Source organism: Aphis gossypii, chromosome X (assembly GCF_020184175.1).
Source record: "Aphis gossypii isolate Hap1 chromosome X, ASM2018417v2, whole genome shotgun sequence".
In the NCBI taxonomy this organism is placed as follows: Eukaryota; Metazoa; Arthropoda; class Insecta; order Hemiptera; family Aphididae; genus Aphis; species Aphis gossypii.
The window spans coordinates 36214797-36237901 of NC_065533.1; the positions used below are offsets into that span (position 1 = coordinate 36214797).

The 23105-nt window shown below is 29.8% G+C and overlaps 2 protein-coding genes across 7 annotated transcripts in view; one reads left to right on the plus strand and one right to left on the minus strand.

The window, feature by feature from the left end:
• The window catches only part of LOC114128566 (ethylmalonyl-CoA decarboxylase-like), a 33858-nt gene extending 30641 nt beyond the window's left edge, over positions 1-3217 (plus strand). For all 4 annotated transcript variants that reach the window (XM_050208093.1, XM_027993109.2, XM_050208094.1 and 1 more), the window contains 2 exons: positions 1086-1319; positions 1974-3217. In XM_050208093.1, the coding sequence (XP_050064050.1) occupies positions 1086-1319; positions 1974-2416 (677 nt within the window). In that variant the 3' untranslated portion in view covers positions 2417-3217. The remainder of the gene's footprint in view (positions 1-1085; positions 1320-1973) is intronic.
• A 3439-nt stretch (positions 3218-6656) lies between these two features.
• Positions 6657-23105, minus strand: part of LOC114128538 (papilin) — a 47852-nt gene continuing 31403 nt past the window's right edge. The window contains exons 13-41 of one of the 3 annotated variants that reach the window (XM_027993069.2): positions 22476-22655; positions 22240-22410; positions 21973-22155; positions 21758-21899; positions 21550-21668; positions 20565-21420; positions 20353-20499; positions 19962-20199; positions 19680-19855; positions 18306-18479; positions 17932-18084; positions 17508-17732; positions 17260-17436; positions 17016-17192; positions 16766-16942; positions 16517-16696; positions 15671-15847; positions 15378-15590; positions 15141-15311; positions 14784-15043; positions 14563-14698; positions 14194-14487; positions 13795-13986; positions 13268-13395; positions 12632-12782; positions 10504-10986; positions 8643-8798; positions 8418-8528; positions 6657-7816 (exon numbers count right to left, since the gene is read on the minus strand). In XM_027993069.2, the coding sequence (XP_027848870.1) occupies positions 7581-7816; positions 8418-8528; positions 8643-8798; positions 10504-10986; positions 12632-12782; positions 13268-13395; positions 13795-13986; positions 14194-14487; positions 14563-14698; positions 14784-15043; positions 15141-15311; positions 15378-15590; positions 15671-15847; positions 16517-16696; positions 16766-16942; positions 17016-17192; positions 17260-17436; positions 17508-17732; positions 17932-18084; positions 18306-18479; positions 19680-19855; positions 19962-20199; positions 20353-20499; positions 20565-21420; positions 21550-21668; positions 21758-21899; positions 21973-22155; positions 22240-22410; positions 22476-22655 (6183 nt within the window). In that variant the 3' untranslated portion in view covers positions 6657-7580. The remainder of the gene's footprint in view (positions 7817-8417; positions 8529-8642; positions 8799-10503; positions 10987-12631; positions 12783-13267; positions 13396-13794; positions 13987-14193; positions 14488-14562; positions 14699-14783; positions 15044-15140; positions 15312-15377; positions 15591-15670; positions 15848-16516; positions 16697-16765; positions 16943-17015; positions 17193-17259; positions 17437-17507; positions 17733-17931; positions 18085-18305; positions 18480-19679; positions 19856-19961; positions 20200-20352; positions 20500-20564; positions 21421-21549; positions 21669-21757; positions 21900-21972; positions 22156-22239; positions 22411-22475; positions 22656-23105) is intronic. The other 2 variants (XM_027993077.2, XM_027993085.2) reach the window with 2 other exon arrangements.

Here is a 23105-nt window from a genome sequence, read left to right on the forward strand (position 1 = left end):
AATTCTGACAAATTTGTTTAACTCAGAGGAATTACAGCAGGTTGTATACTTGAAAACCACATTGACAGAGGTATATTAAAAACCAACAACATTAACGGTTTAAAATCCTAATTTCGAAGCTTTTTACATGAATAAAATAATGATTATCGTTATAAATTTAGTCCGATAGTTCAACACAAAAAATACGCAGAACAACATAATAAATATTAAATTTTGTAACTTATAACTTAAGATCAAATTTTACATAATTTAATGCATGTCCATATTTTTATTAACAATAACATACGGTAAAAATATTTTCATCGATTATATTTAAATAAATAAAACTTTTTATTTTACATATTTTGATTGCAAGTGCATATTTTTCATAAAAATGTATTTAAAATAAAACAAATATTATATTTTTTTATAAACATTTAAATAATTAAATTTATTCCACAACATAAAAATTGAAAATGTTGTTTAAAATAATAAAATATTATGTTTTTATAGATTAGTATAAGTGTTTAGGTACATAATTCATTGCATACTGGATTTCCTGTTGTATATTTATCTTATTTTGTACATTAAAATTTCAAATTTCTATAACAAATTATGATATAAATTTTATTTAAAATGTCAAGTAAGTACCGAAGGTTAGGTTAGTTTGAACGTTGATACATTTTTGCGGGCCCAAAAGCGACGATAGATAATAATAAAACACACACACGTCATTGTTAAAATGAATAAATTTATTGCTCCACTCGGAATTTAAAATAAGTAAAAACGTTAAGTCTTATACTAATTTAAAAAAAAAATAATAAATTTTCAATTTAGATATTATTAACTTATAAAAATATTTAAAAAAGTAATTTAAAATTTTAATTTTTAAGATGTATTCAAAACTTAAAATTGATAATAGAAAACGTAGTGTAACTGTGTAACATTTTGTATAAACTATATTAATTTATAATGTTTGAAGTATATTATGGTCTATATAATATAACACCATATTATATATTATATTCAATTTTATAATAATAGTTTTATTACTTTCTATTTTTTAACTTTTAATTTTTTTTTTTTTTTTTTTGTTGTTGATATAGTAAAAATGATGTCGGACCTGGAAGAAATTACAGAAAAATTGTCCCAATGGACCGATTGTAAAGGAGCAATAGTGTATGGTGCTGATGGAAATTTCTGTTCTGGAGGAGATTTAAATATGGCGAAAAAAATTAATAACTCATATTACGGATATGCGATGAACATTTACATTGGTCATATTCTCGACAAATTCAAAAGGCTACCCATTATTACAGTCGCATACATTGAAGGGGCAGGTAATATTATAATATTATTATACTAATCAGGTATTTACAAGAAAATAAAAATATTTTTCTTTAATTCTTCTTATAACCATAGCTTAACCAATGTATTTTTTATATGAATGTATAAAGCGCTTTTAAAAATCAAAAACATAGGTATTACAATAGACTTATAAGAGACATTTTTACAATATCATATAATCTATATCAGTAAAAAACAATGTTTGTTTGTGATACTTTTATACTCACGTACGTGCTTCACAAATTCAAATTTTGAATTTGAAATAATTTATTAATTGCGTAAGTTTGCAATATACATAGTTTGTATAATGTATTTATATATTTTAATATTATATGTATATTATATTATAGGTAAAATAAAAAATCCTGACTAACCGTTTCACATTCTGATACATAATAATTACGTGCATATAAAACAATGACAACTACATAAAGACTAAAATATGTTCACGATATTATATTTGTAAAATCACAAAAGACAAGTCATTTCAAAATACATTTATATTTTATACACAGGGGTTTGTTGACGAAACGAATAAATAAATTTTTTACACTGCATTAAAATTGTCTGCAGAAAATAGGATAATTACCTACGCATATTACACATAACGCATACGACGGTAACACGAGTAATAATTTTGTCGACAGGTGCGCTAGGCGGAGGGGCAGAAATAACGACGGCTTGCGACTACAGACTAATGTGCAACGCTGTCGATACCACGGCCATAGGGTTTGTTCACTCAAAAATGGGCATAGTGCCCGCGTGGGGCTCCACTGCCCGGCTGGTGTCCATCATGGGGGTCCGGAAGACGTTGGACCTGTTGCTGGAGTCCCGGTTGTTTAGCGCCGCCGAGGCGATGGACTCGGGTCTGGTGGACGGCGCGGTGGCCACCATGGCGGACGCCGAAACGTGGCTGTCCCACAAGATCAGAGCGGACGTGAACGTGATCCGAGCCATCAAGAGGATGGTGCAGTGCTACGACGATTCGCCGGAGACCGTGCGAATGATGGAGAGCAGGATATTCGCGCCGCTCTGGGGAGGACCTGCCAACCAGGCTGCAATCGAAAAACACTTGAAACACAAAAGATGAAACCTTCGGTGGTAGGACTCGACGTCATTCATAGACTAGTCTAATATTCCACCCATCACCCGTCTAAAACCCGATGAAAGTATTTACGATCGTATTTAAAATTACAACGCTTATAGTTAATACTAAATTATTACCCCGATTGGCACTTACCTCTAGTTAAAAGCTCAGACCGTCACTAGATTAATTATATTATTATAATATTTATTGTATTAGTTATTAAGACGTTTGAATTCAAAGTGAATATTTAAACGGCAGGTATCGAATTTAGATTTTTTTCTATTGTTATGTATATTGTATTTGTAATAAAAACAAAACGGGACAAACGATTTTGTCTCAGCACTAATGAAAAGTTATTATGAATTGTATAATGATTTTTATATTTTGTGAAATGTTTAAATATGATAATGGCCCTTTTTTATAGGGCCCAATAATATAAGCCTATAAAGGACATATGTCTCATGCTAATTGTGTTTTATAACTACTTATTACATTTTATTAATTACAATAATTCAATGTAAAACAGTAAAAATATTGTTTTTTGTCTGCAAGGTTTTCTTTTACACACAATACGCACATATGGAATATGATAAGTGCCCCTTTCGAAGTTGTTTAAATAAGAGGACACGACGCTAAAAATAAATAACTATTTCACTATAAACGAGATGACTTATTGAATTTTAAGCTATATAATATTATAAAAATATTAATAGTAATTTTTTTATTGTTTTTGATTATGTATTGTGTAAATTTGTGTGATAAATCAAATAAATATTATAAATAAAAATATTATATACCTAGGTACTATGTACCTAATTTTTGTAATAGATTATATTATACTAAGATTATTTAAAAACCATAACAATTTAACGGTTTTGAATTATTGATTTTTATTTATGTTGTGAGTGGATCTAAAAATAAAAAAAATATTGCTTTGACATCATTTTAACATATTATGTTAGAGTAGCAGTATAGCTAATAGACGATATTATGAAAAAAAAAGTCCTAATAAACGGAAAAAGAGTCCGAGAAAAATTATTTAAATATACCTATATTAATTATTAAATTAAAACAAAATTAGTTAATTATTAAACAATTTTTTTTTTATTATTAAATAGTCATTTTTTCAAATAATATGTTTTAATCGCTCTTACTAGAGATAGGTTTATACAAAATGATATCTCGATTAAAGGTATTTCCATATAAAACTAACATTAGACTTAATAACATTAGTGCTTATTTAGTACTTACGACCTAGCTTACTAATATTGTAATCATCCACGTGTCATAAGGAATAGTAGTGTTAAAACTGTTAAAAGTAGTACACATTGATGACCAACTTGAGACTTAGCAAACTCATGATTCGGCTATATCCATGGTTGAGAATGAAGGTGAAAAGGACGAAGACAATAACGAAAACCAATATGAAGAACCAGAAAATTTGATCAAAAATTACAAAACTGTTATCTGCTACCTCGAGAAACTACAACAACTTTCCTTCGCCGCGTTCAATGACCAATAGTGAGCTTTTGGATTTGACATCGAGAGCCAAAGAGTGTATGGAACGTGACGCTTTACGAAATAAAAAACAAAAACCAATAACCGATTTTTTCAAAAAATATAATGTAATGTAATTATTAATATTAATGTATACTGGCTAAAAATAAATGTTAAAATGTAAATAATTAAATATGTATAAATATAAATTGTATCAAGAATATTATATTGTTTTAAAATAAATAATCTTTAATTCAATTTTATTTTATTGAACCCCGTCAAGACGGAAACCTCGTTAACACGAACAAATCCCAAGCGATTCCGTCTTCGAGGTTTTACTGTATTTGTGTAATAATGGATAATATAAAATAAATAAAAAATGGTAAATAACCTATTTATAGTGAATTTGCATTTAAAATCCATCACAAACTAACAAATAGCATCAGATGGAAATGTTCCCAGAAGTTATCGAAAAATGTTCTGGTATATTAACTATCGACAGAGGTAAATATATTAATAATAACATTTTTTAATTAATTTATTAATTTAAAAATAAATTTATATATATACAGATTTAAAAAATCGAAGCTTAGATGTAGTGCATTCTCATTTTCTTCTGTATATAATGTAATAGGACAATTTCATATGACTGGATTATCGAATAATGCACCAGGAATAAGTTGAATTATTTCTTCCGTGTTTCCCAGCCTCCTTGCTTGAAAAGCAAGCGCTATGTCATCTTCAGGATTGCATTTCATTTCTGATCTACGTATACGGCTTGTCTACAGTGTCTTGTTTTCATTTAAGATGTCAATAATTAGTTATAACTCGTCTAGCACAGTTTGTGAAGGATTTATGAGTTCAGAACGATACGGCCAATTGTATTGCATTACATTATACTCAGGGTAAGCATAGATCGATGGACGTTCACGAATTTGTCCGTAATTTCCGGGAAAAACAACAGCCAAGAGTGGAGTTCTTCTTACTATTCACGTATAAATGAGCTTCAATCGTTTAATATCTACACTCTGGATTTGAAAAATAATTTGAAAGATATTGAAACTTAGTGTTTGTTGACCACCTGCAGTATTGTAAGACTTCTTCATAATCTTCAACGGATATTTGATCAATGGATTTTTCAGAAAAATAAGCGGCCATTTCATTACCAATGCAGTGCATTTTCTTAAACATATCATTTTGAAAAAATATCTTTGTATCTGTAAATTCATAATAAAAAAAATATATGAATTTTATTTTGATCAACTAGTTAAGTTAAAAATAAATAACAGTTTGTAACTAACGAAATATGAAATTTAAAATATATAATATTATATTATCGTTATAAAACTATTGGATATAACGCTGTAAAAAGTTTATTAAACAAGCTAACTCTTTGATATTAGGTATTTTTTTCTGATATATTATGAGAAATGAGAATGCACAAAAATATGTTATACATAACATGTTACAAGTATTTAAACTGGAACCAATAAAAAAATTATTTGAACAAAAAAATTATGATTTCTACCAAAATATTTTTACTGAAGAAATGAAATTTATCGACATAACACTGTAAAAAGTTTATTAAAGCAGCAAACTCTTAAATGTTATTACTTTCCTAATTTTTATGAAAATATATTTTCCTGATATATCAATACGTGGTGAGTATGTACGCGTATAATTTATATTATAGTACCATGCATTTTTTTTTAAATTACTACGAAAAAATATATATTATGTGTATAATATACTTAATAAATAATATATGTTTTTAAATTACTTTTTGTTTGGACTTTTTTTCCGTTTTTCTGGACTTTTTAACCGTTTACCCTAATTGACAACTTTATTATCATTTATTGTCACAATAATTTCTATATAATACTGTGAATGAGGCCGACACTCATTTACGTACATAGGTACTCGTACTAATATATTTTTTTAAATTTACGACAGCTCATTTGCGCACAAAATCGTGAAAACCAGCTTGTATATACAATTTTGGCTATACAAGGTTCATTTTTAATCGTCGTTTCCTATCAGTTTCCATCTATCAGTAATGTAATAATCGCGATTACCACTCTTATACATGAGCCGTGTGTAAGTGTGGGACAAGCTTTAATCTTTATTGTTCTACTTCTAAATTTTTAGACTTTTTTTATTAAACGTTTCCAATGATAATTGATTAACCTTATAACAAATATCTACAATTTATAAGTTTAATTTCCGATTGCGACATATTAACAATAACAGGCGCTATTTGTTTAACACGGAAAGAAAATCTTGTTTATTAAATAATTACACATTTTGAGAAAAAAATGGGTATTTTAATTTTCGATCTACTAATACATTTTCTAGTGTTAATTTAAATTATAATAGTGAACAAATTGTCTACCAATCTAAACGGTTAAGTTATAATTAGATAGGAAGTCTTAAGCCTTATAAGGGGCGAAGGAAAATGTAGTTTGAGAATAATAATGTTTCTCCATCTGTAATGAGTAATGACCAATTTGAAAATTTGGAGAGGTACGCAGGTTATGTATACTCTATTCGTAATTAAATTTCTCCGAAAAAAGAATTCTATTGTTTGAAAATTGTGATCAAATGAGTTGTAAAAACGTAAATGTGCACAAATGAGTTGTAGTAATGAATACTACAGCTGTAATAATTTGTGTCGTTATGACTCATAATAACATTTATAACTTATAAGAGTTAACAATAAAGTGCAAGGATAATAATATATGAAAAGTCCATCATTTTTTTTTTGTATTTTAAAGCACAGTTTAATGGTCACAAAATATAAAATTAGTATCTCTTAAAGGTAACTTATATAAACCTGAACACAAAAACTTAAATGTTAATAAACGCGTTATAATTGGAAAATAAAATGAAATTATTTTCTTAAATTGTAATAATGCAATAAACTTAAAATAGGTAATATTATTTATAATTATAACCAACATACAGATAAATAATATTTAATACAGTATCGAAAAGGCAATGTTATACGTTTAAGTGAACATAATATATGCTTCATTACAGGAAGGTATAAAATAATATATTGATCATTCCAACTATCTAAAGTACATAAAGTATAATATTTAACTACTCTTCCCAATAACGAATATGTATGACTATTATTAGGAACTGATTAAATATATATATATATATATATAACTGATTATTAGGTACTGGTTAAACAAAACAAAAAAAAAAAAAATGTAATATGTTTAAATTTAAATATGGTCTATAAAAACTATAATATATATGATATAGAATAATATAATAATATAATAAAACATTACGTGGAATGACTGTGCATAATTTTGAAAATTATTTGATTACCTACAACGTTACCTTTTGAAGGTATTTGTCGTATGGAACGAATAAAATTCCGGTTTGTAATAATTATAATAATAATAATAATAATAGTAGTAATAGTATAATAATGATGATATTTATAAGAATAATAATAATAAGATGATGATAATAATAATAGTAAAATTATTATGTGACACGAACAAATAATATAATAATATTATATAGGTAATAAGTGTAGCGATATTATTATCTAAAAATTGTTTTATTCTTTTTTTCTCTTATAATGACGTATAATATTTAAAGTTTTGTTTATATGACTAAAAATGCAACGCGATCGGCCGTCGCGTTTCGCTCAAAATAAGTTCAAACTCTGGAGTTTGTTGACTAGATCTCTTCTGAACCGTCTGATCGAAGTGCTAATGTACGAGTAGTTGGTTTGATAGTCATTGTTGGGCAACAGACCGGCCCGCGTGCATGACTCGCAGCAGAACTTCTTGTAGTACGGATGATTGCAGTAGGATCCCTTCACGATCAGTGAACAATTGGCGAAAAACCGGCTGTCCGTGCAGTTCGGATGAATGTACACGCCTATAAAAACAACGAACGAAAAACGACGATTTAAAACAAAAGCGCAATTATTTTCTTTCAAATCGCTCGAGGTGTAGGTAGGTCTATCTATTACAAATTATGCTAAAGCCTATTCTCTCACGACATCGTGTTCGAAACAACCTAAGTTGATAATCGTTGCCCACGTAATAACATTTTTGATGACAATTAATTTTAAATACTTTTAAATTTTTTATTAATAGAGCCGTAAACCCACTACGTAGAACACCTTAAAATTGTAATCGTCAAGCACCGTTTAAAGACAATATTTACTGTCAATTGTGTTGAATTTAAATAAGTTCGTTTTTCGGCCAAGACAAGAATTCGTCACGTTATAAACTACTGCAATGCGCTTGTATTACTATATCGCGTCAATATAACGATAGACTTACGAATTCGGTAAAAACATATCAAACTACCTCCCACATGAATCAAATTACAACACACCGTGTACAACTGAGATAATAATTGTCTCCCCCCTTTCTATTACACGACCCTATTTTCAATAAAAACCGTGCAAATATTATTTATTATTATTTTACTATGACATTGTGTACCTACTATATGCAATTACTGTACGTACCTTCTATTGTAATGTTTACGGTTTTCTCATCGGTGCTGTACGCGTTGTACGCTTCACATTTATAAGAACCCGAATCCGAAGCGTTCGTACGGACGACGACCAACTTGTTTTCTATAAGAGAAGAAAGAAAAAATCATGTACGAGCTCGATAAATATGAGTACACTCATTATGCCGATTTGCATAATTTAAAACAATCGTCGTTTGTGGTGGGTACACACGCTTACCGGTCGCCTGAATCCGTTCATTGTTCTGTAGTATTTGCCCGTCTTTGTACCAGGTCACAGCGGGAATCGGATAACCGTCCACCGAACAAGGAATCGTCAGGTCCGAACCGACGGCTATCGTTGTGGATGGTAAAGATATATTAACTCGAACGGGTACTGCGCCAGAAAAATGTTCAATTAAAATCATTGCAACACGGTATTATTTCAGTTTTTGAGCAAATCAAAAAATCACGAACAAATTCGTGTTCGATTGTTTTTGATTTTCATTTTATACTACTGTTTGTAAAAACTGATTTTTAGCATTGAGATAAATATTTAAAAATTCAAATGAAAAATTGCATGAATTCCCATTATATATATAAATTAAAAAGTGATTATTGCACTAAATGACCTTAATATCGCAAAATATAAAATACATTTCGTTTAAATTATTCAAATTCTTGAAATTAATAATTCATTAGTATTATAATAAATAATAAAGAGTAGTACAATGTGTACAATGTGCAATAATTTCCATAACCAACAGCCAAGAAAATTAATTTTGGTTAGTGTAAAGTGTTTTCTCTACACACATTGAATAGATAATTTATGAAGATACACATGCTGCACAAATGTACCTATTACTTATAATTGTATTGTTTGGTATGGTATCGATCTGTTAAATTAGACTAATACTACAATAAATAATAATTATTAGTTATCTAAAAGCAATATTTTAGTATTTTTAAATCAATTACAATTGATAACAAACACCAATAAATAACACGGTTATTAGTAATAGGAAACCAAATGCAAGAGTGTTAAGAGACATACGAGTAATATAACTCTTATAAATATCTAATACTGAAGTATAATATAGTATTATGCAGAGGACTTTTTTCGTTTTAATTTTATAACTAAAGTAATGTCATATAATGTTGTTACAAAATCCACCATCGAAAAAAACCTTTGTATAAAATATAGTTACGTATCTGTTATGTTTAAAATAAAAAAAATTACCGTTTTACCAGTGTGATGAGAGTCTGTACTAAAAATGAAATATTACTACTAGTCATCGATCTAGCTTGAAAGTAAATAAATAACCATATTTTGACGTTTACTGTTATGTACAGCGTATTTCACTTAAATAGTAACGTACAATATTTCAGCCGGAAGACTATAGATTATAATAGAGGTTTTTTGAGGAAGATAGAGACTATTAAAATACACATTTTATGCGAGTTTTAAGATTTTCACCTTTTCCGTGTACCCTACGTGCAATTACTGAATTACGTTAATATTTTTTTAAATGGCAACACAACATAATACTGTTCCATATAGGTCTATTTTTTTGTCGAGCTACTAAAACTCAGAAATTTTTTTTTTTATTACAATAATTGACTGACTTAAGCAATTATTTAAGGTTTTCCGTTGAATAGGAAGTTTTGTATTGTATGGACATATTTGACTTTTGTTTTATGTAAAAAAATTATTACTGTGATTAGGGCATGTGAAATTAAATAATATTTCTATCAACGTACAAAGTGTCACACAGTATTATGATTTACAATTAGCATAGAATGTGTATTATAGTATCCTTTGTCTTCCTCAAAACTTACCAATTCAATCTAATGTCGTACGACTGAAATTCCGCGTTACCTACTGTTTAAGTGAAAATGGAACTTAATGCATACTGCTATATATAGTGATCACGCGATTCAACCACTAGTTACGTTCCTAAATGTGAAAAATGTGGCACACGGTTGGTTTGAAGGTTGAAATATGCAGATGGATTTAATTATACGTATGCCGCGTGAAATTTCAACGTCCACGGCACCTTTGTGTTGGCACTGTCGGGAAGGGGAGGGGCGGTGACACTTACCGGTGAAGACCTTTTGCTGGGGCGGCTGCGTAGTCTCGATTTCGGTGTGTTGCGGAGTGGTGACAGTTCTGTAGATGGGTGTCGGCCTGGTGAGCCTGACGACGATCGGCTTGAGTCGGATCACGTCACCGGTACCCGGATGCCTGGGCGGTGGCACCAGGTACGGGCTATACGGATAGTTGTCGGAAGTGCCGTGCGCCTGAAGCGTGACGCTCCACGACGACGCCCGGCCGATGCCGTTGTACACCTGGCACGTATACGGGCCGAGCACGTTTATCGTCACCAGTCGGATGTACAAAGAATGGTCGTTCCGCTGTTCGAACGTCTCGGACGTCATAGGCAACATCCGGTCGGCACGCCACCAAGTGACGATCGGCCGCGGCCAGCCGACTGCGTAACACTGCAGCACGGTGGGGTTGTTGAGCGCGACGATCACGGCAGTGCTCTCCTCGCCGATAACGTTTGCGGGTCTTGGGATCGGGTCTGCACGACGGCGGGGACGACGAGTGGCGGGTATGAGAAGTAGAAGTAGAAGAACAAGAACAACATGAAGATGAAGAAGAACACCGGCCAACGGTGCGAAAACACATGCAAACATCGAGTGTGTAAGTTAAAGTAAGCTAAGGTAGTGCTCGAATTGGTTAGGTGTACAGGGGGACGGAGCTTTATTTCCATTATTTTTTTTATTTTTTTTTTTTTGGTACTCTAAATTTTTATTTTTTGCCAGAGCAAGGAGAACAATCTAATGTCTAACTTTATATTATTATTGAAATGTGAATTTTATTTTTTTTATAATGATAGGTATTACATTATTATTTATTTCTGACAATACATTAATTATTGGAAAAAATGTAATGAATTTTACAATGTTTAATATTTTTGATTTTAGTTAACACTAAATACTATGTAGTTCATTTATTTGGTAACACGTCTACTGACGATTTCTACCGTTCTTATTTTATTACGTTCACAGGGATATTCGATCAACGATTTCTCTTTCTCTCTTTCGACGAACACAGTCATAATTGTATTGTATTATATCAATACATCATATAGTTTATGTTATTACTTATTAGTTAAAGATATTATTGGTCTTTGTTTTTAATTTTTAGTATTAGGGGAATCGATAAGAACATAAATTCACGGTCCTTAACATACATTCTATTTTTAGATTTTCATTTCATAAATATGCAGTAGAGATATTTTAGTATTCAAAAAGATGTGGTAATGCCTTGTAGATGTGAAGCCAGTGTTAAATAACATTACATTTGGGTTGTAGTTTCAAACTATCAGATTGAGTTCATCTACTTGATTTTTTCCAATTCGAGCACAAATATTAGGTTGTAATGATTATAAATTATAAATTATCAAAGATGCGTTATGCGAAGAATCCGTAAGCGTTATACTCGTAATAATACAATATTATTATTAAATTACGTGTTTGACAATCATATTTTTCTACGTGCAGTGTACATTTTAGAAGGCACCATATCAGCATTTGTTGTACTCAGCTTTCGATTTGATTTATGTGCATATTTTGGTAAATAGTATGACTTATTTTAAAATTAAAATATTAAAAAAAATCTCCACAAAATCACAAATAATGTCGTTTAATTTATGATAGTTTTATTCATTCTAATAATATTAAAATTAATGAAGTGATACTTGAACTGCTAAAAATAGTTGTATATAAATTATCTATGTCACACTTGATCTACGAAGACAACAAATGCCAGTGAGGTGGCTTCTAAAAAGTGTAAAAAGATCAAAAAGTTTTCATTATAACATTTTCCTCTAACAAGTAGATTAGTAAAAAACAGTGTTTAGTACTATTTGAAAAAAAAAATGTGTATTTTGTACTGTACGAATAGCAGAACGTTACTTGTGCCATGTCCTGCAGTTGGATATGAATCCACAAAATACAAAGTTTCGTCAAGCCGGTTTTTATTTATATACTTAACCGGCTTTAACTTGAAGGACATGGCATTGTAATGGAAAAAAATGTCTAAATAATGTAATAGCTGGTATTATGCACGGGTAAAGATAGTCTATCAATGTAAACGCATACCTATTCTAATATTTCAAAATAAAGCGCAAGTTTAAGATACAAGAACAATGAATCTCATACCTTTAACCGTTAAGTAGACTTCTTTTCTGATTGGTTCACCGATACCGTTGCTAGCCATACAAATGTATACTCCAGAATCGTATTTGTACAGTCCGACGATCTGTAGTGTACCGTCGGCAAACAGTTTGTAATGACCACCCGATCCGTCGATCTGAAACACGATTATACCTTCAATCAATATAAATATATAATGATAATATTATCTAATTTTTGTCTTAGTTGGTTTTTATTTTTCGTTCATCCTATTTTCAAAGTAATTGCAAATTGAATATGAGTTTTTATTGATCGTAAACAGATATTGTTCATTGTGCAGGTACTATTACTGCCGCACCTCGAAAACCATCATAAACTAAATTATTTTTCGAAGAATTTTAGAAAGCATACGAGTTATTTTATTTTAAAAATTTACAAAATATGAAGAAGTTTTGATTTAATTTGAATTTTTGAACTTTTGGCGTTGGAATGGCTAACCTTGTAAACTACCTATACTCGTATGGTCAATTGAGTGGGATTTTAGATTTTTATGAATGAAAAATTTCCTATATAACGATTTTTACAGGCTCACCATATTCAACTGCAGTCGTAAGTCATATTTTCGATTCACATTAAGATAACTGTATTTTAAAGTATTATTACCAGTGTGGTGTTCTTCTGCCAAACAATCGTAGGTGTAGGATTACCAATGACTATGCATCTGAGAGTGGCGTAGTTACCTTCGTCGGCCTCTACGTTTGAATCGACTGTAACGATTTGAGGAGGTGATTCTGTTTGGCACATAAGGAAAAATAATAATACTTTATTAGAAATATATACAATTTTAAAACTTGTTATTTGAGTTTATAAACAGGCTTACACCCACATTTGTGTGTGTGTGTACTTAACATATTTTTCATTTTCCTCCCTTTTATAAATAATTAAAATGTCGACTTTATTTTTCTATGTATTTAAATTAATATATTTTTTTTTGTTCTAAAGTATAATAATATTTTTAAAATTAATTCTTAGCCACCGGTCATAAAACAATATTTTTAAGAAAAAGAGCTTTAGCCTAAAGACTACAATCGTGTGTAAGCTACTGTTATTAGTATGTGTAATAAACATAATAAAAATAATCTCTTGTAACTACTTGACGCCTAACGTTCGGTAAGTAAGTACTTATATACCTTTTTCTTGCATAATCGCAGTGGTTGTCGATAACGTCGTAGTTGAGGTGGACTGTTGTGGACGCAAACAGAAAGTACCACAACCGTTGTAACAACATTTGTCGTCTCCTACACAATCAGCATCTGTTCTACACTGTTCGGCGCAGTCGCTTTGGTAGACTGCAAGCTGAGGACATTCTCCTGGCTTGAATACTTCAAACAAAATAGCCGTACATCAATAAAATTCATTGTTAAACGATAATATAATGAATTTGTATACATTAAGTAAAAATAAGAATAAATTATCGTGAATTTAAAGATAACAAATGTATAATATAAATACGTATAACAACTACTTGACTAATATTTTATTATCTAAATAATTTAAATTATGTTTATTTTTATTAATGTTATTATTACCTGGTCTACATGTGGCTTTGTATTTAGAGTCTCCGCTGTCTGATGTAATAACATCCACTATACATTGATAATCTGTCGGGCAAACTGATTTCTGATCTGGGCCTGGCAAGCAAGGATTATAACATCGGCAGTCTTCACAACCAACTGCATTAACCCAATGTTCAAGTCCATACGGACATCTTGTTGCTTCTTCAGATAGTTGTTTACAACGTAATTTTCCTGCTTCACAAATGTCCGTGGATATTTGTGGTTCTTCGGGTTTTGCTGGTCGTGGTTCCTGTTCAATTTTATTTGCTGCAAAACAGTAAAATATAACTAAGTTTAATTATGTTTCTTTAAAAATAAAAGTAGGGTTTGCTTTTTATTTACCATTTGGATCAATATACGGGTAGCAAATTCTTTCACATTCTTCAACCGATTGGAACTTATTAGCATTTCCTTCACAGCCACTATAAGCGAAAGGCTCACAGCGTCTAGAGGATGTTTTGAAATACCACATATCAATCTATAGAAACAATATAAAAGAATATATAAATTAATGTATTTATATTTTATATTATAAGTAATCAAATTTAAGGTCATATTATTACGGTTTGGAGGCAAGGACCCGGGTCGAGTGGAATTAGACAAACGTCGCTTGGTCGTGTTGGAGCTATTATAGGTGAAGCAGCTGTTGTTACAACATTTTGTACACAACGTGTTTCACATGATTGACGGTCATTAAAACGATTAGAATTTCCTTGACATCCACCATATCGGAATTGGAAACATCTATCGCTATTTTTATCGTAATACCATTGTCTGAAATCTCCTCTACACGGTCCTTCTACTCTTGGTAGTTGACATAGATCTAGAAAGGAAAAATATGAATTGTTATTATTTTTTATGATTACTACTTTATTTAATTAAATTATTGCTACTATTCTAACAATATAACATTACATTACCTTGTGCTTCGAAACACTGTCGTTCACATTCTTGTTTAGAATCAAAGCGGTTGTCATTACCTCCACAACCACCGTACATAAATTGTTTGCACACGCCATCTTGTCTATCATAGAAATATTTAGAAGACATATTGCTACAGTTACCACGGTCTTGAGACAAGAAGCATTTATCTGTAAATTATATTAAAAAACAATTATTGTTTACGTTATTTTCCTTTTATCATATTGATAATATACCTTTTGAAAATTGAGGAGGTGCCAAAGTTGTAATACGGCTAGAATCGATACACTTGTTTTCACAACTATATTCTGTTTCAAAATTATTTTCATTTCCGCCACAACCGCCGTAATAAAATTGTTTACAACGGCCATCCAAAGAGTTAAAGTACCAACGATTTACGTAGTCATGACATTCACCAACAAGAGCAGGCAATTTACACGTATCCAGTTCTGAAATGTCAATGGATTTTTTAATTTTTCTTCTAGAAAATGTTTAAAAATACTATACTTTAACCATTATAATGGCTTACTTCTCTTAGATGGACATTTCCTTTCACAAGACTCTTGCGTCTCATAATTGTTAGCATTGGCACCACAACCAGTATAATAGAAAGGCTTACATGCGTTTTCGTTATTATCAAAATACCACCTTGGGATCTTCTTATCACAGCTTTTATCACCCCGAGCAACAGTCATCAAACATTCTTCTAAATATTTACCAAACCCACATGCATTTTATGTTAGTAGCAAACAACGTTTTAATTATTAAATATTAATATTATTTTACATTCAGTTCAAATACAATATTATGTTATTAAAATCAAAATTGTTAGAACAAATCAACATTGTTAAAACAAATAAACAGCACTAAAGACTTAGTAAGTTAAGAACGACAGTACATCCCAAGTCCATTCGTAATTTATAGACTGTATAGGTTTTATGTACCTTTAATTAATAACTCTGAATAACAATTCGCAATACAATCTGATTGTGAATGAAACCTATTTTTGTTTCCGCCACAACCTCCATACAAAAATTTCCTACATTTCATTTTTTCACTGTTGTAATACCAATAGACTTTAGTACCCTCACAGGGACCAGAGTCCTTTGGTAGTTTGCAAACATCTTCGTCTAGTTTTTCTAGAAAACAATTAGATGTATAACGATAAATCATGGAAAATTCTTCATTCGTTACTGATGTTCTTCGTCAATTAATTAATGTCATTATTACATGTCATATCTATTACGTTAATGCACTATTGTCTTATGGATTATGCTTATCTACTTACATGCACTTTAAAATCAAATTTTAAATGTCTACTATAAAATTGGATTAAAATTCTACTATTATTCGTAATCTGATTAATTAAGCTTACCTTGGATTTTAAGTGGGTTTATGCATTTATGATTGCATGACTCTTTATTCAAGAAATTATTTTGATTTCCTTTACAGCCACCATAATTAAATTGTGAACAAGTACGTGTAGATTTATCGTAGTACCAACGTGAGAAGTTACCTTTACAAGGTCCAGGTGTAAGTGGTTGTTCACAAGGATCTATTTAAAACAAAAAAAAAAAGTATAAATATAAAGACAGTTATATTATTCGGTTATTATTTGTTATACCCAAAGTATCAGGAACAACACAAAGGTGTTCACATTCTTCACGTGTTTGGAATTTGTTATTATTACCAAGGCATCCACCATAAACAAATTGTGCACATTGTTTTCGTTCTTGATCGTAGTACCAAGTAGGGTAATATCCTTCACACGGACCCACGCTTTTTGGTAAGTAGCATACATCTATATAAATAAATGTTTTCAATTGAATATAATGAAATAAATAAATTGGTTAATTATCTAATTATTAATGTACCTCGACCAGATGGTTCAACACACACATCTTTACATTCTTCTTGTGTTTTGAAACGATTATTATTTCCATTACATCCTCCATACCAAAATCTTGAACAACCACCATACTCAGTATCAAAGAACCATTTAACAGTGAAATCTGAACAGCTACCTCGATCTTTCGGCTCTTTACATCTATCTAAAAGTTGTACGATTAATTTAATAATTTAAAATATCAAGTTAATAATTAAGCGTTGTATAGTTACCTCCAGGTAGAATGGGTTTAGATGAACATCCTTCGAAATTTTCTCCTTTAGATTCAGTTATACCATCTAAACAACAACCATACTTAGATGCCTCGCAACTACAATTTTTAGTCTCATCTAGAGCTGGTGTATTTTTATCACCACAACATCCATATTGAGTATATTCACAACCACATCCTAAGTCAAAAAAACAAAAAATTTTAATATTTAGAAATATTATTAGAAAATTAACTTTCAGAATATTGTACCTTGTGAGTTCGGACCAAGCGCTTTAGTAATACCATCAGGACAGCAACCAAACTGGTATGTATGGCACGCACAACCTTCGTACTGAGGCCCTGAAGCTGGCGTGAAATTGTCTGGGCAACATTTATGTTCGGTGTATTGGCAACTGCAGCCAGCGTTATTTGGCCCTCTAGCAGTTGTAGTATTGTCTGGGCAACATCCAAATGGTGTGTAAATACATCCACAACCTAAAATAAAAATAATTTGTAAAAAACATTTCATATGTACCAAATCTTACCATTTTATAACTAACATAATATGGTTATTGTAAATATTACATTATACATTTACAGATTGTATACAGGTATGTAAAATAAAGTAAATAAAGTATTAAATATATAGCTTAAACAAAGAAAAAATATTTGTACAAGTTATTTTTAAAAATACCTTGTAGACTAGGTCCATTAGCTGGTACTATATTGTCTGGACAACAACCATATTGAGAACTTAAGCAACAGCCTTCTTTATTTGGTCCATGTGCAGCAGTAATATTATCGTCACAACACCCAAATTGTTCTTTAGCACATGCTGATAAACATTCTGGAAATATATCAGATAATGATATCAAATTATGATTATTTTTTAGTTTACTCAATTATTGAACTATATAAATTTAATAATTTATTATATTGAAGTGAAACATCTATGAGTTTTGTTTTAATAATTTTAAAATTTAAAACATATACTATTGTAGTAACTGACTACATAGAGCATTACAATTTATTATACTATTTTCTTATAATTTTTACTAACAAAATTACCTGTGTCGTTTTCATTATAAGTGCAGTTATCGAAGTTAACTCCTACACATCCTTCAAGGTTGAATCCAGATGCTGACGATGTTCCATCAGGACAGCATCCAAATTCTGAGAATTGACACGAGTCGGTCGGTTCTTCTGAAGTAGATGTTACGAAAATGAAATCATCAGTCGTCACTGGAATATGTTTGTAGTTTAAGTATACTTTAAATAATCATTCTATTATTATAATTAATTAAATTTATTGTATTTATTTTATAATACAGGAATAACCAACTCAGACTTAACAAAGGAAAAAATCAAAATTTAATCGTCCTATGTCCTGAATAGTATTTGAATAGCCTTTTATTTTTCACTTTATTTATTATAAAAGTTTTAAAATATAAATTTATAAACTTAGGATGAGCTCTACCATTACACCACTTGCTTGTAGGTATCAGTTACCTATCTACCTATATATATTATATATTATATTATTTCAATTAATGTTTATGTGACACAAATATTATATTATATTCCTAGCCAAATACTGTTAAATATTACGAAACATACAGATATATTTTTAAGTACCTAGTTAAATATATTGTACGTATTATTATTTCAATTAATATAATCTAAAATGTTAAATTATTCTGAAGATTGGAAATTTTAATTTATTATAAAAGACAATAGAATACTTTACAATAAAAATGTCAGATCTTTGTGATTATTTTTATTTTAAATTTCAAAAAAAAAAAAACCATCAAAATCGTTAACATTAAAATATTCAGTTTTGTCCTCACATGAATTTAAAATACCTATAAAAAATTGCGCATAATATGTATTTTCAGAATATTTAAATGAATATAAGAGTAACTTTGAAAAAAAATTATATTACATTTAAAGATAAAAATTCAAACATAAATTGATACTGGTGAATTTTTAAATTAATTTTATAGATACATAGTATGAAATAAGTTTAAATATTTTCGAAAATTTCGATGTGTACACACAATGTCAATTTAAGTAATTAGTAGAATATATCAAGTTTTCAAGATAAATATTTTAATGATTTATATAAAAATAATGTTAATAGTATAAGTAGAATTATTTACTTTATGTACTTTAAAAATTCATAAAAAAAATTGATGTAACTTAAAGCTACTTTTTTTATATTATTTTTTTTTTTATTTTAGTCAATTATAAGTAATATTTTGTTATTGTTTATAACTTATAAAATTATAAACATAAAAATAACAATAATAATACAATTATTATTTTATTTACGATAAAAATTCTGTTTTTGTTTTGGTATTGATTGATCCTACATTTCTTTAAAATGAATAACTATCACGTTTTAATACACAATATTGTATAACCATCAATATCAAAACTTACAATTATCTTGGCAACCAGCCATGTTTGGTCCTGTAGCTGCGGTAACATTATCTGCACAACAACCGTATTGCGTTTCCAAACACGAATCACATTCTCCTGATCCTTCAACGCAATTATAACATCCTTGGAAACTTGGTCCTGTAGCAGGAGTAATTCCATTTGGACAACAACCAAATCTGAAATTTATATAAACAAAAAATAAAAATAAATGATTGTTAATAATAAATTATAATTATTTTGAATATTATTACTACTAAAAATCATTTAATGTATTAATATTACTGTGTATTTTTGCATCCGAGATCAGGTGTCAATGTCGTTGTTATGACAGGTAACTCAACAGGACATCCTTCGAAATCATTTCCTAGTGCAATACTAAAGCCATCTGAACAGCAGCCATACAAAGTAGCGTTACACATTGAAGGAGGACATCCTTCATTTTTAGGACCGGTTGCAGGAGTTACACCATCCGAACAACAGTTATGTTCTGTATCTTTACAGGTATGTACATCCGGACAACCTAAAATATTTGTAATTACAAAATCAATTGAAACTTCAAACAAAAATTGACTTGTAATAAAAACATTAATTGAAACTTCAAACAAAAAATTAATTTATTAATCAATTAGCTTAAAAAAATATATTTAAATAAACGTTTTCTGTTTAAAAATACCAGCACTAAATGGTCCTTTAGCAGGCGTTTTGTCATCAAAACAGCATCCAAATTCTGATGTCTGACAACCGGCCAATTTCTTTTTTTTCTTACAAATACGTTTACCCTTCTTCGAAGCTTCAATCAATGGATTTTCTGCCTTAGTAGCTGCAATATAATAAAATATTTTATTTTTTTTTTAAATTCCAAAAACTATGAATTAAACGTTATACTTTTTTTAGTTGATTTAGTCACTGCAGTTAATGTTGTCATAACTGGAGATGATTCGCTGGTGTAGTCAGAAGTGCTAACTGACATCTCAGTTGATGATGCAATTGTTTCTAATGATGATGGGGACGTAGATGGTTCAGTGCTCGATGATAAATTAATGGTTGATGCAATATCCGTAGTGGACATTTCATTCGTACTTGTTTCAGTTATTGAATCGGATACAATAGTGCTTTCTGTATCAGTGGAAGACATTGACATAGTTGTTAACTCCATAGGAGTAGTTTTATCACTTTTTTCGGTACTGGAATCAGCTGTTGATGATGAAATATCTACCGAAGTTTCTGTTTGAAGTGTTTCAGTCTGAGATGTAATTGTTGTTTGTTCAGATGATGAAGACGGAGAAGCTGAAGAAACTGGTGTAACAATGTCAGTCGTCGAAGAAATATCCACATTTGTTGACATGTCAGTAGTTGAATAATCACTTGTTGAAACATCCGTGGTTGATATATCAGTAGTCGACATATCCGTTGTTGAAAAAACAGTTGAGGACTCAAAAGTAGTTGATAGATCATTTGAAATGTCTGGGACATTAGTAGGTTTAGCATTAGAAAACTTTAATTGAGAATCTAAAATAGCTTGTCTCTTTTTCCGTTTGATTGGGGAAGTAGTAGTAGTAATGGAGTTCGTTTTCTTTTGTGTAGTTGTTACTTTTATTTCTGAAGGTGTAGTAGTGCTATCATTTTCAGTACTCATGGAATCTGTAGTCAATGTATCAGATTCTTCGGATTTCATTGTATTTTTAAAATCTGTACTCATCATATTGTCATCGGGTGATTGTGTGTAGGGCGATGTTGTAGCCTATAATAAGATAATTAATTACAAATGTAAGATGATTACATTTGAAAAAACATCAATGACAATTTTTCGCAAGGTAAGCAATATAATTTATAGTCATATTAGCAATTAGCATAATAGTAAAATATTTACTTCATAATCTGGTTCACTTGCAAATGGAGTAACAGTTATCATTTCATCTTCACATTCTTCATCTTCGAGAGTATCTTCTTCCGTAATTGGTTTCTTAGACTCAACAGGCATAATTTGATCTATACAAAAACAAGCATAAGTTAATTCTTCTTTATCAGAGATATCAATATAAAGAGGTTCCATAATATGAAAATAAAATTATTTTTACCTTCACCACAAGGCTGCTTATTACATTCATCGCTAGTGTATAAAAGTGTTTCAGGTTTACACTGACTAGCATCCACAGTAGAGTTTCCAACCATACAAAATACCTTCCTACTTTTTTCTCCAGAACCACAAGGTTTCGAACACTATGTATTAAATTGTTTTATAAATTAATAATAAATTAAATAAAATCATTAGCTAACCAATATTTAAACGTACCGCAGTCCAAGGGCCTGAAAACCATTCTCCTTTGCATGTTTCTTTACCAGTACAATTTTTAGTATCTTCGTACTTTTTGCTTGGATCGCATTTTGCACTATCAACCTTTTTAATCGATTCACCGACTAGAGATCCACAAAAAACTTTTCTGATTTGTTTTCCAGTGCTGCATTTTGATGAACACTAGATACATTTCATATTATTATAAAGATATATCGTATCAAATAAAATAATAACAATAATAATATAATTTGTATTGAAATGTACCTCACTCCATTGAGTGGCATACCACTGATACTCGCATGCATCTGAAGGTGTGCAATTTCTTACAGTCTCTGGGTATTTTGATTTCTTACAAAATTGGTTATCATATAACTTTCCTTTAGCATTTGCACAAATTACTTGTCTAGTTTCGAAATCCATATTACAATCGCCACACTAAATTTAAATAGTAAAGTAATTAAATATCATTGATAAATATTAATAATAATTAGCTTTCTTACTCCTGACCACGCAGATGTCACCCAATCGACGCCCTCGCATGGACGCAGATGACATGCTTTTTCTGTGTCTGGTTTTTTAGTCTCACATTCATCATCGTTTAAGACAATAATTTTCTTGTCCACTTTTCTGTAACAACTAACTTTTCTAGTTTGTTTACCTGCTCCACACAGTTGATTGCACTGTTGATAAAAAAAAATTAAATTATCTAACATTGTATTTCTGAACCAAATTTATTAATTGATATACTAAACGTTAAAACGAATCTTTTTAGTGTGAAATATTAAAGTATTATCGTTATGTTTAAATTAAAAAATAACAAGTAATATTATTCAAACTATACTTACACAAGCTATAATAATTATAATACATAACACAATATACATAGGTAATATGTAAATTAAGAAGTAAATACATTTTTGTTGTTATTATTTTGATTTTTTGAAATATTTAACTTTCCGAAGTGATTATTACTAAACAAAAATTATTAAAAATTAACAAAATGTTTTGTTTTCCAAGGGATAACATTTTATTTAAATGTTATTAAAAAAGATCTACATTTGAGCCCTCATTAAAAGAAAAATACATAAACTTAAACTGGTCTAAATTTTTTTCCCTTAAATTAGTAAAAC